The sequence below is a fragment of the Cetorhinus maximus genome, chromosome 9 (assembly GCF_964194155.1).
Source record: "Cetorhinus maximus chromosome 9, sCetMax3.hap1.1, whole genome shotgun sequence".
Classification (NCBI taxonomy): domain Eukaryota; kingdom Metazoa; phylum Chordata; class Chondrichthyes; order Lamniformes; family Cetorhinidae; genus Cetorhinus; species Cetorhinus maximus.
The window spans coordinates 121,915,301-121,931,742 of record NC_135887.1 but is presented as its reverse complement, the minus strand read 5'-3'; the positions used below and the strand labels follow the sequence as shown (position 1 = coordinate 121,931,742).

The 16,442-nt window shown below is 43.4% G+C and overlaps 1 protein-coding gene across 4 annotated transcripts in view; it reads right to left on the bottom strand.

Annotated features, from left to right (window-relative positions):
• shank2b (SH3 and multiple ankyrin repeat domains 2b) overlaps window positions 1-16,442 on the bottom strand; it is a 1,028,817-nt gene that overhangs the window by 380,008 nt on the left and 632,367 nt on the right. For all 4 annotated transcript variants that reach the window (XM_078549478.1, XM_078549479.1, XM_078549480.1 and 1 more), the window contains one exon: window positions 15,609-15,684. In XM_078549478.1, coding sequence (XP_078405604.1) covers window positions 15,609-15,684 — 76 coding nt within the window. The remainder of the gene's footprint in view (window positions 1-15,608; window positions 15,685-16,442) is intronic.

The window sequence follows — 16,442 nt, the reverse complement described above, 5'->3', positions numbered from 1 at the left end:
TTGGTTATCCCCACCTATCACTGGCCCTCTATCCAGCTCTACCTGTCCCACTCACACCCCCCGCCCCCCAACCCCTTAAACCAGCTTATATTTCACCTCTTCTATATTTTTCCTTAGTTCTGGTGAAGAGTCATACGGACTCGAAACATTAACTGTGTTCCTCTCCGCAGCTGCTGCCAGACCTGCTGAGTTTTTCCAGGTATTTTTGCTTTTGTATCTTCTTTCTCTCTCTCCTCTGAGTTTACTGCCTCCTTTACTTCCTAAGTCTCGCTTTCCATTTAAACTCTCTTATCCATATTCAGGAACTCAACCTTGTTATCTCAGATCTCCTCGCTACTCCCACTGATAAGGCAAGCTCAGACCATTTCTTTATATCATTCTCTACCTGTATTCCTTTCCCTCTCTCTATCCCATTCTTTCTGTATCTGCCCCTTGGAAAAAAATCTTTCCCTGCTTGTACCTTAGGACTGCAATTTTAAATTCAAACCTTTGGCCTACACTGCATCATGACATTTCTGCAGCAACTAATTTACAAAGTCACAACCTCTCTACCATCTTTGATGTCCTTGTCCATTCATCGACTGTAAAGTGCTTGAGACGTCTGGTGGCCGTGAAAAACACAATAAATGCAAGTCTTTATTTCTTTAAATCCTTTGCACTCTCCTACCGTAGTCATTCCTTAAGTTCCTCCCCATCTTTGTTCTGTCTTTGACAGACAACTGGTTTAACTGTCCATTGCCAGATCTGACAGGATCATAAGCATTATCAGATCATGCTAAATCATGATCAGATCAGAGCATCTCTGTTGCTAAAACTACTCACTATCGAAAGATTATTCAGAAATGCAAAGAAAACACCTAACTTCTCTTCTCCATCACAAATTGCCTTCTTAAAACCATCCTCCCCTGCCTGCTCCACCCTTACTGCCAACAATAAATGCAAAGTGTTCGTAGATTTCTTTGTTAATAAGATCAAAACCATCCATTTAGCTGCCTGTGCTGCCTCTGCTATTTCCCACCATTCTCCTAATCCACTGGATCTAACTTCACTTATCTATTCTGCTATTTGCAACCTCAAAAAAACCCTCAACAAATTTGTCAAACAAATCTCTACCTCTGTCCCTGTCTCTGTAACCTTCTCCCGCCTTACAGCCCCCGAGATCTCCACACTCCGCCAATTCTAGCCTCTTGAGCATTCCCCATTTTAGTCATTCCAGCTGTAGCAGCCATGCCTTCAGTTGCCTAGGCCCGAAGCTCTGGCATCCTCTCTCCATTTCTATGCCTCTCCCTCCTTCTTTAAGAGACTCCTTGAAACCTATTGATCAACCTTTTCGCCATCTAACCTAGTACTTCCTATGTGACTCAGTGTCAAACATTGTTTGGCAACCCTTGTGAAGTGCCATGGGATGTTTTGATGCACAAAAGGTGCTATATAAATGCTAGTTGTTACTGTTATGTTGATGGGGTCAGATGAAGAGGGGTGGACGGAGGCTTATGTGGAGCAAAAACACTGCACGGACCTTTTACTGTGCTGTCAATACTTTGTAAGGTCATACTTTGTAAGAGTGACACAAGCTTCGTTTGATGAATGGATATGCGGGAGGCAGTACTCTTGGCTATACTGGTGGACAACCCTTTCTTATGTTTCTATGGCAACCCTCCATCCATGTTAGCTGATAAAACCTGAATTAGCATAATATAAAACAGCAGACAAAAGAAAGTGTTAAGCGTTCATCCGCTAATAATGCCAAAAGCAAGTTTTACCCTATGGTCTTTGAGCAAGTCTCAAGAACATGCAGGTGCAAAATATTTTTTTTTAAATACTGTAAGTGTTACTGTGTGATTTGGGTCTTCTCTTCAACAGAATTTTCATTGGCTCTTTGGGATCCAAGGCTGTAAAGTATGCCTGCAAATTCTTTATATTTTTGATTTCTTACGTCAGTTAGTAGAAAGTGAAACTTCTAAACTAATGTTTCAGATTGAATTTTGCAGCACAGATATTGGCTATTTAGTTCAACAGGTCTGTACTGGTATTTATGCTGCACAGGAGCCTCTTGCATCTTACTTCATCTAACACTATCAACGATTCTGTCTAATCCTTTCTCCCTCATGTACTTATCCAGTTTCCCTTTAAAGGCATCCACGCTATTTGTCTCAACCACATCGTATGGTCGAAATTAATTTTTCAAGAAGGTACCTTCAGACATGAGCAAGATGCACCAACACACACAGATGGTTAAAAATTCATTTCCTCCTGTTTTTTGATGTGAGGGTCACAATTTGTGATCGGTCTGCACCAAATTGATTGAGCCAGGCAACACAGCAACTTTGTCTTCATTTCCATGACTATAACTTTAAGCTGATTGCAACCCGCGCTGCATGCTGTCTGGCTAAACTCTCAACAGGGGAGCTAGCAGTGTGTGAGGCTAACACATGTTCCAAATAACCCAATCTTTAAAGGCAGCCTGCCCTCTGAACAAAAGCTGCTGCTGACTGTAAGGACTGCAATTGTCTGCAATTGGAAACAGAACAAATGGAGCAACAGGTGAGAGAGAGGGTTCCCAGGTTCACAGATGTGTGCTGGAGGCCATTGTGATGGAAACCAAAAGGAGAAGGGAGGTCATAGAACCATAGAAAAGTTACAGCTCAGAAAGAGGCCATTCAGCCCATCGTGTGTCTGCGCCAGCCAAAAAGGGAAAAAGGAGATTAACCACTCATTTTAATCCCACTTTCCAGCACCTGGTCTGTAGCCTTGCAAGTTTCAGCACTTCAGGTGCAGATCCAAGTACCTTTTAAATTAGTTGAGCATTTCAGCCTCAATCACCAACTTGAGCAGTGAATTCCAGATGCCTATCACCCTCTGGGTGAAAAAGATTTTCCTCATATCCCCTTCTAATCATTCAATCAATCACATTAAATCTATGCCCCCTGGTAATTGACCCCTCAGCTAGGGGAAACAAGTCTTTCCTGTCTACTCTATCGAGGCTCCTCAATTTTGCACACCTCAATTTGGTCACCCCTTAGCCTCCTCTGTTCTAAAGAAAACAACCCTAGCCTATGTAGCCTCTCCTCATAGCTGCAATTTTCAAGCCCTGGCAACATTCTTGTAAATCTGCTCTGTGCTCTCTCTAGAGCAGTTATGTCCTTCCTGTAATGTGGTGACCAGAACTGTACACAAAATTCTAGCTGTGGCCTAACCAGCATTTTATACAGTTCCATCATTACATGCCTGCTTTTGTATTCAATACCTCACCTAATTAAGAAAAGCATTCTGTATGCTTTCTTGACCATCTTGTCCACCTGTCCTGCCACCTTCAAGGACCTGTGGACATGCACTCCAAGGTCTTTCACTTCCTCAACCCCTCTCAATATTCTCCCATTTATTGAATATTCCCTTGCTTTGTTTGCCCTCTCCAAATGCAATTCCTCACACTTTTCCAGATTGAATTCCATTTGCCACTTTTCCACCCACTCAACCAAACCATTGATATCATTCTGGAGTCGACAGCTATTTTCTTCACTATCAACTACACAGCAAATTTCCCAATCATGCCTCCTACATTTAAATCTAAGTCATTAATATATATGACAAACAGCAATGGCCCCAACACTGAGCCCTGCAGAACACCACTGGAAACTGTTCTCCATTCGCAAAATCATTCATCGACCATTATCCTTTGTTTCCTGTTGCTGAACCAATTTTGGATCCAACCTGCCACCTTCCCCTGTATCCCATGGATTTCACTTTCCTGACGAGTCTGCCATGTGGGACCTTGTCAAATGCTTTACTGAAATCCACGTAGACAACATCCACTGCACTACCCTCATCAATCTTCCTTGTTACTTTCTCAAAAAACTCTATTGAGACACCATCTTCCCCTAACAAAGCCATGCTGGCTATCCCTGATCAATCTGTGCTGTTCTAAGGGACAGTTTATCCTGTCTCTCAGAACTGTTCCCAATAATTTTCCCACCACCGAAGTCAGACTGACCAGCCTATAATTTTCTGGCCTATCCCTCACACCCTTTTTAAATAATGATACAATGTTCGCAGACCTCCAATCCTTTGGGACCTTGCCTATACCTAGTGAGGATTGGAAAATGATCCTCAGAGCATCCACTATTTCCTCCCTGGCTTCCTTCAACAGCCTGGGATACAATCCATCTGGCCCTGGTTATTTATCCACCTTCAAGTATGCCAGTTCCTCCTGTATTTCCTCTCTCATTATGCTTATTATATCTAACACTCCCCCTCTTTAACTAGGATGTCTGCATCATCCTTCTCCTTAGTGAAGGCAGAGACAAAGTACTCATTGAGAACCCTGCCCACATCTTCTGCATCAGCCCACAAGTTACCATGTACATCTCTGCTAGGCCATACCTTTTCCTTCGTTATTCTCTCGCTCTTAATGTACTGGTAAAACATCTTAGGATTTTCTTTGATTATACCTGCCAATATTTTTTGTATCCTCCCTTTGCTTTCCTAATTTCCATTTTTACTTTCTAAACTCCTCCAGGTTTTCTACAGTATTAAGTCTTTTGTGACTGTCATAAGCTTTCTTTTTCTGCTTTATCTTGGCCTGTATGCTTCTGGATAAGCAGGGGGCTCTAGATTTGACAGTACCACCCTTTTTATTTGTGGGGTCATGTCTACACTGTGCCTGTAGAGTCTCACCTTTGAATGCCTCCCACTAATTTGACACAGTTTTTCTGTCTAATAGCTGTATCCAGTCCACTCTTGCCAGCTCACCTTTCAGCTTTGCCAATGGGCTGACTTTTGCCACGGAGGCAGAGGTGGGTTCTGAGGTGGGTGCGATGGCAATTAATTACAAGAGTGCGTTGTGCCAGTTGTGTGATTTTTTTTGGAAGTGGCATCTCAGGGATTACATCTATCAGCCCAGAAGCGTCAAGCAGCCAATTGTGTTTATTAAGCAGCCAACTGAGGGGCTTTTCGCCACATTTGTACAATTTTGTCAATGGTGCATGCAGCCCCCACCCCCACCACTGAGTCAGGAGTCCATAAGTACATTAGAAGTGGCTTTGCAGCGGGAAATTCAAGCTGTATGCAAATTGGCTGCCACATTCCACACTTTACAGTAGTGACGATACCTCAAAAGTACTTAATTGGCTGTAAAGCTCTTTGGTGCATCCTGAGGTTGTGGAAGGCTATAGAAATACAAATTCTTTCTTTCAATCTTCAAGGCCTTTGAGACCTTTCTACTGCATAATAGCAAAGGCTCCGGAATATAAGGGATGAATTTTTTGGTGGAGGCTAAAATCCCAGGACTGGCGGGCGGTGGCACCATGGGGCGGCATTTTGCCAGCAGTTCCAAATGACAAGCCACCACTTGGGCCGCTGTCCAATTGGGGGCAGTGGCCCGTCCCCATGCTCAGCAGCACCACTACTAGCAGTGGCCAACAGTGAAACTACAACATCAGGAAGAGGGCCTCTCAGTGTCAATTTGCCCTCAAAAAGAGGTAAGTTGTTTTGGTGAAGATTGGGGCCGGTGGTGTTGGGGCGGTGGTATGACAGCAGCGCCTTGGGTGCAGGGGCAGCCATTGCCACTGGGGGGGCCCTCCTTGGGCTGTGGAGCACTCAATAAGGAGGCCAGCAGTGGTTACCTGGAGGTCTCCCCATGTGGCAGCAGGTCCTCCCAATGCAGGCATGCCCCTGGGGGCGGGAACTAGCTCTTAATTAGGCCTTTGAGTGACTTAATTGGCCACCAGGTAGGCAGCCATGCTGCTAAGGTTCCGGTCACTGGCAATATACGATGGCAGTGGGAAGACATCAGGCTCCTCTCCTGACAGCTTCCCCAGGCATTTTGCCAGTTCTCCTGCCTCACAGCCCATCAACGGGCTAGGAAACCTCAGCCCTCAATTTCAAAACCCCGACACAATGTCATTGTGTATTATAACTGATTTGGCTTGTTCAGTAACAATAAACTTATTGACCAACCAAAAGCAATTGGATCACCAGAACCGATTCCCAATGTAGCTGTAAATAACACAATAGCAGGTAACAAGTAGAACCCTGGCTTATTCAACAACAATAACACAACTTTCATTTATATGGCATTTTGAACGTAATAAAGCATCTTTGGATGTTTCACAAGAGCATTATCAAACAAAATTTGGTAGCAAGCCACTTAAGAGTTACATTAGGGCAGATTTTTATTTTATTTGTTGCTGGCATGAGAATATCAAGGCCAGCATTTGTTGCCCATCCATAATTGTCCTTGCCTTCTTGAGCCGCTGCAGTCCATGTTGTGTAAGTACATCCACAGCGCTGTTAGGAAGAGAGGGTTTTTTGACTTAGTGACAGGGAAGAAATGGTGATGTTGTTTCAAGTCAGGATCCTATGTGGCTTGGAGGGGAACTTGCAGGTGGTGTTCCCATGCATTCACTGCCCTTGGCTTTCAAGGTGGTAGAGGTCGCGGGTTTGGAAAGTGTTTGGAAAGAAGCAGCTTCGGTAAGTTACTGTAGTGCATCTTGTAGATGGTAAACATTGCTGCACTGGTGGTTGAGGAAGTGAGTACTTAAGTAGATAGGGTGCCAATTAAGTGGGCTGTTTCATCCCGGATGGTGTCAAACTTCTTGAGTGTTGTTGGAGCTGCACTCATCCAGGCAGATGGAGAGTATTCCATTACACTACTGACTTGTGCCTTGTAGATGGTGGTCAGGCTTTGGGAGTTAGGAGGCAAGTTACTCGAGGCAGAATTCCAAACCTCTGACCTGCTCTTGTAGATACAGTGTTTATATGGCTGGTCCAGTTAAGATTCTGATCAATGGTAACCCCCAGGACTTTGATGGTGAAGGATTCAGCAAGGGTAATATCATTGAATGACAAGGGGAAATAGATTCTCTCTTGTTTGAGATGGTTATTGCCAGGCACTTTTGTGGCAAAACTTATTTGCAATTTATCAGCCCAAATCTGAATGGAGCCCAGATCTTGATGCGAGTGGATGAGGACTGCTTCAGTGTCTAGGGATTCACGAATGGTGCTGGACATTGTACAACTATCAGTGAACAACCCCACTGTTAATTCCAATAATTGTACATTGAGGAAGAATGAGTCTGAAGCTAACCTGTACCTTAAAACAGGTTTATTTCCAAGACAGCTAAATAAAGTAATAGACTCTCCCAGTTCCTCCCAGGCACCCAGAGTGAACTGCTTTACATACCTTGCAATGATTCCTAATCCTTCTCCAGCTGGGGGCAGCTATGCTTAATTATCAGCTTAAAGCACAAATTTCAACATTAACTCCCACTTCTGACCTTATGGTGGTGGGAAGGTCATTGATGAAGCAGCTGAAGATGGCTGGCCCAGGACATTGCCCTGAGGAAATCCTGCAGCCATGTCCTGGAACTGAGATGACTGACCTCCAAAAGCCACAGCTTGGTCAAAGAGGTAGGTTTTAAGGAGGATCTTAAAAGAGGAAAGTAAAGTCAGAGGCAGAGAGGTTTAGGGAGGGGATTTCTGGGCTTCTGGCCTCAACAGCAGAGTGGCAATGGCAGAGTGATTAGAATCGGGGATGTGCAAAGGACCAGAAGTGGTGGAACAATGATATCCTGGAAGGTTGTAAAGCTGTAGGAGGTTATAGAGATAGGAGGAACATGGCTACGGAAGGATTCGAAAGCAAGGATGAGGGTTTTAAAATTGAGGCATTGCTCAAGCGTGGGTCAATGTAAAATGGTGATCATGGGCGAAGGGTGAATTGGACTTGCTGTGCGTTAGGATGCAGGCAGCAACATTTTGGATGAGCTTACATTTATGGAGAGTGGAGAGTATAAGAACAGCCAGGTCACCTTAAAACAGAGGGCCTGGGAAAAGGTGTTAATTAAACTTCATGTTAATCTTCATTACGCTACAAGAACATCAAGGTTGAGTTCTGATTAGAGATAAATTAATTTTGTCCTCTACTCAACCTGGATTAGTGCTGTTCAATGAAATATCGCTCCAATTTCACATTGAATCAATTTGAATGCAGACACAGTTAGATATAATCTCTTCTCTGATTGAGACACATTTTAAATAGGACGTTAAATGCTCAAAAGATTGAAGTTTATTTATCTAAAATGAAATTATGCACATCTAGCCTTCTGTCAAATTTAGATCACTCTGAATTGAACTTATCTTTTAAAGGAAATATTAATTTTTTGCTGGGTTTCGGGCTGCATTGAGGAACGTTGCTGTTCAAAGATAAAATTACTTAAAGCACTCCGAGTTTAGCCTCGGACTCAACTCCTGGGAGAATCATCCCTTGCTACTTTAGGGTAGAAGGTAAGTCCTAACTTACTCACACTGAGGCGCATTAACACCACGACAGGAAGGAGGTTCTCATTCCAACAGCCTGTGCCTGATCCAAGCCCATTTCCTGGAGCAGAGAGTTTCAACATTCTGCCAATTCTGTCCCACTGTCTCTCTGCACCCTTTCTAAAAATAAAAGTGTACAGAACAGTTCACGGGTGCAGTCCTTCATTATGTGTTCCAGCTTATACAAAATTGGAATCTATTTAACAGTGTTAATAATGGTAAGAAAACTATTAAAGCAAGTGCTAGCTCTCAGTTAAGTGATGATTAGGTGTGCATGTTACTTGTATAAATACCAGGACAAACTTCAGTTACAGCCTGTGACATTCAAATGATCACAAGCTGCCTAACTTGTTAAATCACTCCTAATACTTTATACCAAAAGCAAAGTCTGTAATTCTTCTATCGTCTACGTTTAAGGATACATCCAATTGATTCGAATATATCCCCCATTATAAAAACCACTGTCACATTTCATTGTAATTGCTATGAAAATGATGTTATTTTATTAAAGGATACTCAGTAGATAACTGGTGAGCAAGCAGTTTGTGCTTGACTCAGGAGAGAGAACATAACCCCACAAAATATTAGAAGACAGAATCCTCATGGCATCAATCACTCCACCTTGCACACAGGGCAGTGAGACTCAAGCAGAGAGCACAATACATCACAATCAAATTTGACATTCAAGTATTTCTCACCCCAATTGGATATCAGACTATCACCATTATCATAGTACGAGAACGTGATGACAAAAGCTCCCCTGTTTACTTTGGCAAAAGTAATTTTCTGTTAGTCCTGACCACATCTTTGCTTTGCCACAGTAATCACTGCCGCGGTACGTGAACTTTGAACTTGCAAGAAGCTTATCTCTACAGGTGAGGAGGAGGTTTCAGAAATGACAAACCTTATGAGGACACCCTTGCCTGAAGAAGCATCAAGGGAGTAAGGGAAAGTGAAGCTAGAGGCCTCCTCCGAGATCAGAGAGAGCACCGTCCTGCTCTTAAGTCTCATTCACTTTTTCACTCACACTGTTAGACACACTATCATGAAACATCACACCCAGCACCAGCCAATGGAAGCAATGCTTCAGCATGTATCTCAGAGCCAGCACTCTTAACATAGTCCCATTCCCATATCACACCTGTGCTCACTGACTTATTTTGGCTCCCAGTCAAGCAACGCCACAATTTTAAAATTCTCATCCTTGTTTTCAAATCTCTCCACGGTCTCACCCTTCATATCTCTCAACCTCCTACAGTCCTCCTCCATAACTCTTTGAGATCCCTGTGCTCCTCCAGTTCTGGCATATCGCTTCTGCATTTTGAATTTTAATGGCTTCACCAATGTAGGGAGACGGTGGTGCAGTGGTAATGTCACTGGACTAGTAATCCAGAGGTCCAGGCTAACGTATGGGGTAAACATGAGTTCAAATCCCACCACAGCAGCAGGTGAAATTCAAATTAAATTAATAAATCTGGAATTAAAAAACTAGTCAGTAATGGTGAAGCTATAATTGATTGTTGTAAAAACCCATCTTGTTCACTAATCTGCCTTCCTTACCTTGCCTGGCCTTCAGTATGTGGGAACTCTTGCATGTCACTGTTGATCCAGGGCAAACACGTCTACAGTAAGTGTTTGTGGCTCAAGGAACTTCAGGTCAGAGTCATTGAGCTGCAGACTCTGCGATGCATCAGGTAGGGATGAAGTTACCAGGAGGCATTCACACCACTTGGGATAGGGTGTTCTGATTTGGTCAGTGGGAGGGTGTGACTGCGGGGTGAGGCAGGTAAGAGGGCAGGAGTGTGAGCTTCTGCAATAGTCCGATAGGTTTGAGGTTCTCTCAGCTTGTTTGGATGAGAGTGCAGGCTGCAGGGTGGCTGAGCAAACTGGCCATGGCACTGTAGTATAGGAAGCTAGGTACTAAATTAAAAGGCAGAATCCAAAGATTATTACCTGAGTTAGTGCAAATAGGCATAGGGTACATAAAATTAAAGAGATGAATACATGGTTCAAAAGATTAGTATGGGAGATGCAGATTCCAGTTCGTGGGGCACTTGGGAATGTGGGGGCTGTACCATTGGGATGGTCTACATCTGAACCATGCTGGAACCAGTGCTCCAGTGAGCCACATAACTAAGGAAGCAGAGGGGATTTTAAACAAAATAGTGCGGGCAAGGAATCAAACTTGGGAAGATTTGGTAAATCAAAGAGTAGAAAAAAGGCGAGAGTGAAAGGTATTAATATGGGAAATGATAAATAGACCATGACAGGAAGGCACAGGGAGTACAAATCAAAGAGTAAATCAGCATATAAGGCTAGAGGTTAGAAAAATATAAAAGGACAAAACAAAAGGCTCTGTATCTGAATGCACGTAGCATTTGAAACAAAACAGATGAACTGATCGTGCAAATAGAAATAAATAAGTATGATCTGATAGCCATTACAGAGACATGGCTGCAGGATGACTTAGATTGGAACCTGAATATTGAAAGGCAGGAGACATTCATGAAGGACAGAAAGCGAGGACAAGGTGGAGGGGTGGCTCTGTTAATTAATGATGGTATTAGCACATTAGAGAGAGATGACCTAAGTTCAGGAAATCAGGATGTAGGAACGGTTTGTGTAGAGATCAAAAATGATAAAGGCAAGAAGTCACTTGTGGGAGCGGTGTACAGGCCTCCTAACAGTAACCATATGGTGAGACGGGGTATAAAGGAAGAAATAATCAGAGTTTGTCAGAAGGGTATGTATGGCTTTAATCATTGGGGATTTTAATCTACATATTTCTGGTAAAATCAGATGGGCAAAGGTAGCCTAGATGAGGAATTCATAGAATGTTTTCTGGATCGTTTCTTAGAACAGCATATTCTAGTGTCAACCAGAGAGCAGGCTTTAATAAACCTGGTATTGTGCAATGAGATAGGATTAATTAATAACCTCACAGTGAAGGTACCCCTAGGTAGCAGCAATCATAATTTGATTAAATTTGACATTCAGTTTGAGGGAGAGAAGAGTGGGTCCAAGACTAGTACTTTAAACTTAAATAAAGGCCAATTGGAGGCAGAAAACAGGAAACTATAGGCCTGTTAGATTGACATTCTGTCATGGGGAAGTTGTTAGAATCATTCATTAAGGAGGTTATAGCTGGGCACTTAGAAGAGTTCAAGGGAATCTTAAAGAGTCAGCATGGTTTTGTGAAAGGAAAATCAAGTTTAATCAATTTATTGGAATTTTTTGAAGAAGTAACATGTGCAGTGGATAGAGGGGAGCCTGTAGACGTACTGTACTTGGATTTCCAGAAGACATTTGATAAGGTGCCACATCAAAGGTTATTACAGAAAATAGAAGCACGTGGTGTAAGGGGTGACATATTAGCATGGATCAAAGATTGGCTGGCTGGCAGAAAGCAGAGAGTACATATAAATAAGTCTTTTTCTTATTGGCAGGATGTGACAAGTGGAGTCCCACAGGGGTCTGTGCTGGGGCCTCAAATTTTTACGATTTTCATCAATGACTTAGATGAGGGGAGTGAAGGCATGGTAGCTAAATTTGCAGGTGACACAAAGATAAGTAGAAAAGTATGTTGTGAAGAGGAGATGAGGAGGTTGCAGATGGATATAGATTAATGCCCACTTAAGGACCTCATCCTACTGCTACCGGGATTAAACCAGCAGCAGGAGAGGCCCACACTAAGAGGCCAGCTCAGCAGGTCCCTGTGGAGGCTGGAGGTTGGGCAGGGGCCAGGGGGAGGTGGGGCTGGAGGGTTGTGTGGTGTTGGAGATGGCGGGGGGGGTTCCCTCCTTCACTGGCTCCCTGGGCCTACTGGAGGGTCCTCCCCCAATGTGTAAACTCCGACCAGGTTCCCCTTTCCCTGATGGCCTGTCAAACACCAGCCCCACCCCCTCTTCCCCCTCCCCAAGCCCCCCCTCCCTGACCCCCAAACATTAACAAAGTTCCAACCCAATGCTGAATGCCTGCTGAAACTCTGGGTGCAGTACTGGCAGTGGCCATTGGTGCTGCCTGTACTTGAGAGCTGCTGGTCTCTGATTGGCTGGCAACATTTTGAGGCTGGACTTCATGTCCCTGAGGGGCAGAAATCGCACCTCCAGTCCATAAATGACCATTTGGCTGTTAAATGGCTGCTGGGCAGCTGTTCTTCCCCTGGGTGGGCTCCCCTTTAGCTGGGGTGGGTGGGGACTGATGCCTCGTATAATTCGGGTTAATAATGCTCCTGTTAAAATACAGGACAGTGTGCAATGTTTTTTATTAATCAGTCACGGGATGTGAGCATTGCTGGCAAGGCCAGAACTCATTGCCTATCTCTAACTGCCCATGAGATGGCGGCATTGAGCCGTCACCGTGATGTCCTGATGTTACAGGCGCTATATAAACGTAAGTTGTTTTTGTTGTTTTCTTTCTCTCCTGTTATTATAGACCTGGAATAAGAGCCTACCCGCGTGCTACAATGAGAGACAACATCAAAGGATTCGGTATTCCTCTCGACAACTTATCCAAATACCAGTACAGCTACACGCACAATGGAAAATAAGCTAGCGGAGGCTGCCACCTTGAAGAGTTGAGGAGGGGCCAGCACTGGGACAAAGGAAGAGCCGGAATTGCTGTTTGGATGGCCGCATGAATGATATCTGTGGAATCCCACCCCTTTGGAAATGTAGCAGCCCATTCAAACAATTAGCTGCACCATTTTCTTATTTTTCATTGGAAGTGCTGGACTTGCTCTCAACCATGCATCAGTTAATTGCTTGATACATTTATGAAAAGTACATTAATTGATAGGAAGTGGCTCTCACGATCTTTAGGTGTCCCAAGTGCTTAATAGCCACTAAAGTACTTCTGAAATGCAGTTATTGTAGTGTAGGAAAATAAAGCAGATGATTTGTGTACATGCTGGACAGGCTGGGTGGACCAATAAGTCTTTTCCCATCTGTCATTTTCCTACATTCATTTGCATAGTGAGATTCAACAAAGAGCAATTATAAATGATCAGGTAATGCATTTTATATGATATTTATTGAAGGATAATTATAGCCAAGGTTACTGCTCTTTTTCAAATAGTGTCATGTCGCCTGAGGGACCTTGGTTTTCATGTCTCACCTGAAAGAAGGCACCTCTGACAGTGCTCCCTCTGCACAGCTTTGAAGTGTCAGCCTAGATTATGAGCTCAAGTGCAAGTTAAGACCACAATCTTCTGATTCAGGGATGAGACTGACACCACAGGTTGACACCAGCCTCAAGATGGTCCTTATGCTGATCTGAAAGGAGCTTGAAGCACCCAAATTGAGAGAGAAAGGAGCTTTGGCTGGCACAACCAATGATGTATCTATAGTGAAAACTGGCAGAACTCCTTGTGGCAGATGGCTGGAGATCTGTTACCTCCTTGCTGAATCTAAGCCCTTGGAGGCTGCTCCTCTCAGTCAATGCCACATTGTGGTGCTAGAACCTGTAGATACTTCATTTTCTTCATGCTCCTGTTTAAATCCTGCAATCAACTGCTTTGAAAGGAATCCCCTCTTCCTCAGCTGAAAGGATATTGATCTGAAACATTAATTTGCTTTCTCTCCCACAGATGCTACCGGACATGCTGAGTATTTCCAACATTTTTTGTTTTAGTTTCAGATTTCCGGTATCCACAGTATAAATTTGCTTTTGTCTTGTAGTTAAAGAACATCCTCGTAACAGCTTTGGACAGAAGTTATGATAAGCGAAGGACAAATATTGATTCATAAGCTGTAGTTTGAGAGGGTGAACCTTGATGCAACTTTGAGAGAATGTTCTCATCTCTAGATAGCTCTTACAGTTTTATAGCTCATAACAGTCTCAATACTGAAAGCTTAATAGTGATGCATTAAATACAGACTGTAACCTAATTCTGTTTTGTAATCTTGGACAGGTTGCTTGGCTTTTGTTCCATAAAGCAAACTCACTGCCAATGCATGATAGATTACGTATGCAACACAGGGTGAGCATGAATTTGTGTGGCAGAAGGTTTCCAGTACAGAGGTAGATTATGAGAAGTGTTGAATAATGTTAAGGCTAGAAATTTGTGTTAGTGCTATTTTAACAGAGGCAATAGCCCATTTAAACTAAATGGTTAATCGCTGTGTTAAAACAGTGGAACAGAGGGATGACCTACAATTATGTCAGCTAACCTTTCAGAAATTTCTAGCGTTCTGGCTTTGTATTCTCACATGCGATTGAATACACAAGTCATTGGTCAAGGACTAGATGTTTAACCAACTAACCTGAGAATGATACACATTTATTAAAGGCTGGAAACATTACTGTATGTTCAAGGTCACATCTATGACCAAGGGAGTCAGTCTTCAACAATTCCAACCAAAGGAAACTGGAGACAATTATTACTTTCCTCTGTGCTCCTGAGCAAAATTTAGGAACAAGAAACATTTTCACCTGTTCTGCACATACTGCAATGCCTGACATCACCTGAAAGACTTTCTGTCCCAATGCCTGCTGCCATCACTCATTAGCTAACCGTGCTTAGCATTTCTGTAAAATGACGAAAGATAACCGTTGCACTTTTGACCATGAACAAAAATATGCCCACGAAGATTGCAAAATACTCAGCGTTTGATGCACATAACATTTCAGTCACTATAATTTGCTCAGAACACATTAACCTGAGGATTACTGCTGGTGGCATGAGAGGTGGAATGCTAAATGAATTTCTCTGGTGTTCCTTTGACTGCCATTGTCTCAGGGGCATTAACTAGTTTATTTGGGATGGAAATTTGTCCGGGGTTGGGGGGTAGCTGAGAAGGGTGGGTGTTGCTAATTAGGCAGTATCGCACACCATGGGCCCGAGTGTGACTCTGTAAGTGAATGGGTTTTGGGTGAGTTAAAACCCATCCTATATGTCCTACCTGATATTCAGTTCTATTGAAGTTAATGCATCCGATAACAAGCAGCCAACACCGTATCTTCCCTGTCACAGTACAGGCACAGGCCCATTTCACCACTTAACCTTCTGACAAAAGTGTGTTCAGAAGAAGGTCCCACAAATATGTTAACCATTTACCTGCCAACATTGTACCAAAGGTTTCTCAGCTGTGGCGCAGAGGCTTGTTAAGTAAAAGTTCATCAAAATTTGGTGTAAAGTTGTGCCCTGAATTTTTGGCAACTTCAAAGCACACTTGCGCCCATTTCTCGAGGCACTCTTTGAAATCAGCCTCTGGACGGGAAAATTACATTTGTACAGTGTTATTCAGGATAATTAAAAGCAAGAAAAGAATCGAGAAATAATGTGCAGGTCCTACCTCAAAGCATCAAAACTGTCATAGGATCCGACTGTATAGTGCCTAAATAATTTCTTCACTCTGTCTGTTCGTGTTTCTGTGGAAAGGTGAGAAGGGAAAGTTAAGGTCATTCAAATGCATGTCTTATTTACAAAATAATGTCACTAAGCATTCAGTTCAGAAGAGGGGTCTTTTTGTTTTGCACAGATCACTACAGTATACAGTTTCGGTCATGTTTTTGAGAGTGGTACTCTTCAAAGATCTGGCACAGCCGCAATGGTCTCCTTCTATGCTGTATTTTATAGGGACAGCTGAAGTCCTGCTGCCAGAGCCAAAAGTGAGCCTTCCAACCACCCAGTCCATCCTCAAACTGCCCAGAAAATTCTGGCCTGAGGGTCATCACATTATTGGATACACAGAGTAATCATGTGCACCCATGCTTTAAAAGGAATGAAGGAGTGTCCACCACAAACCATGTCACAGAGTGGAACGCCATAGCTTTTAAGAACTTGTGAAGCACAAATTTCATTGGGGTGAATTTTACCCTAACGCTTACCCCCACCCACCGGTTGTGAACCAACTGACTTTAAAAATGGCTAGCCGCATGATAATATGTTTTGGGCGGCCTTAACAAGCTCAGTGTGGGACCTCCGCCCTTCAATGGAAGAAAGTCCCACCCTCGCAGCTCTTGCAGTCCCAGTGGCACCAGAACTCAGTAGTGAGGCATTGCTGGGACTGCAAGCAGTCCACAAAGAAGTCAGTGTGGACATCGGGTAGAGAGGAACTGGGCACCCTAGCGAAGGGTGGGAGGTGGGTCGGGGTCAGGTTTTCGAGCGAGGGGGCAGCACAAAGTGG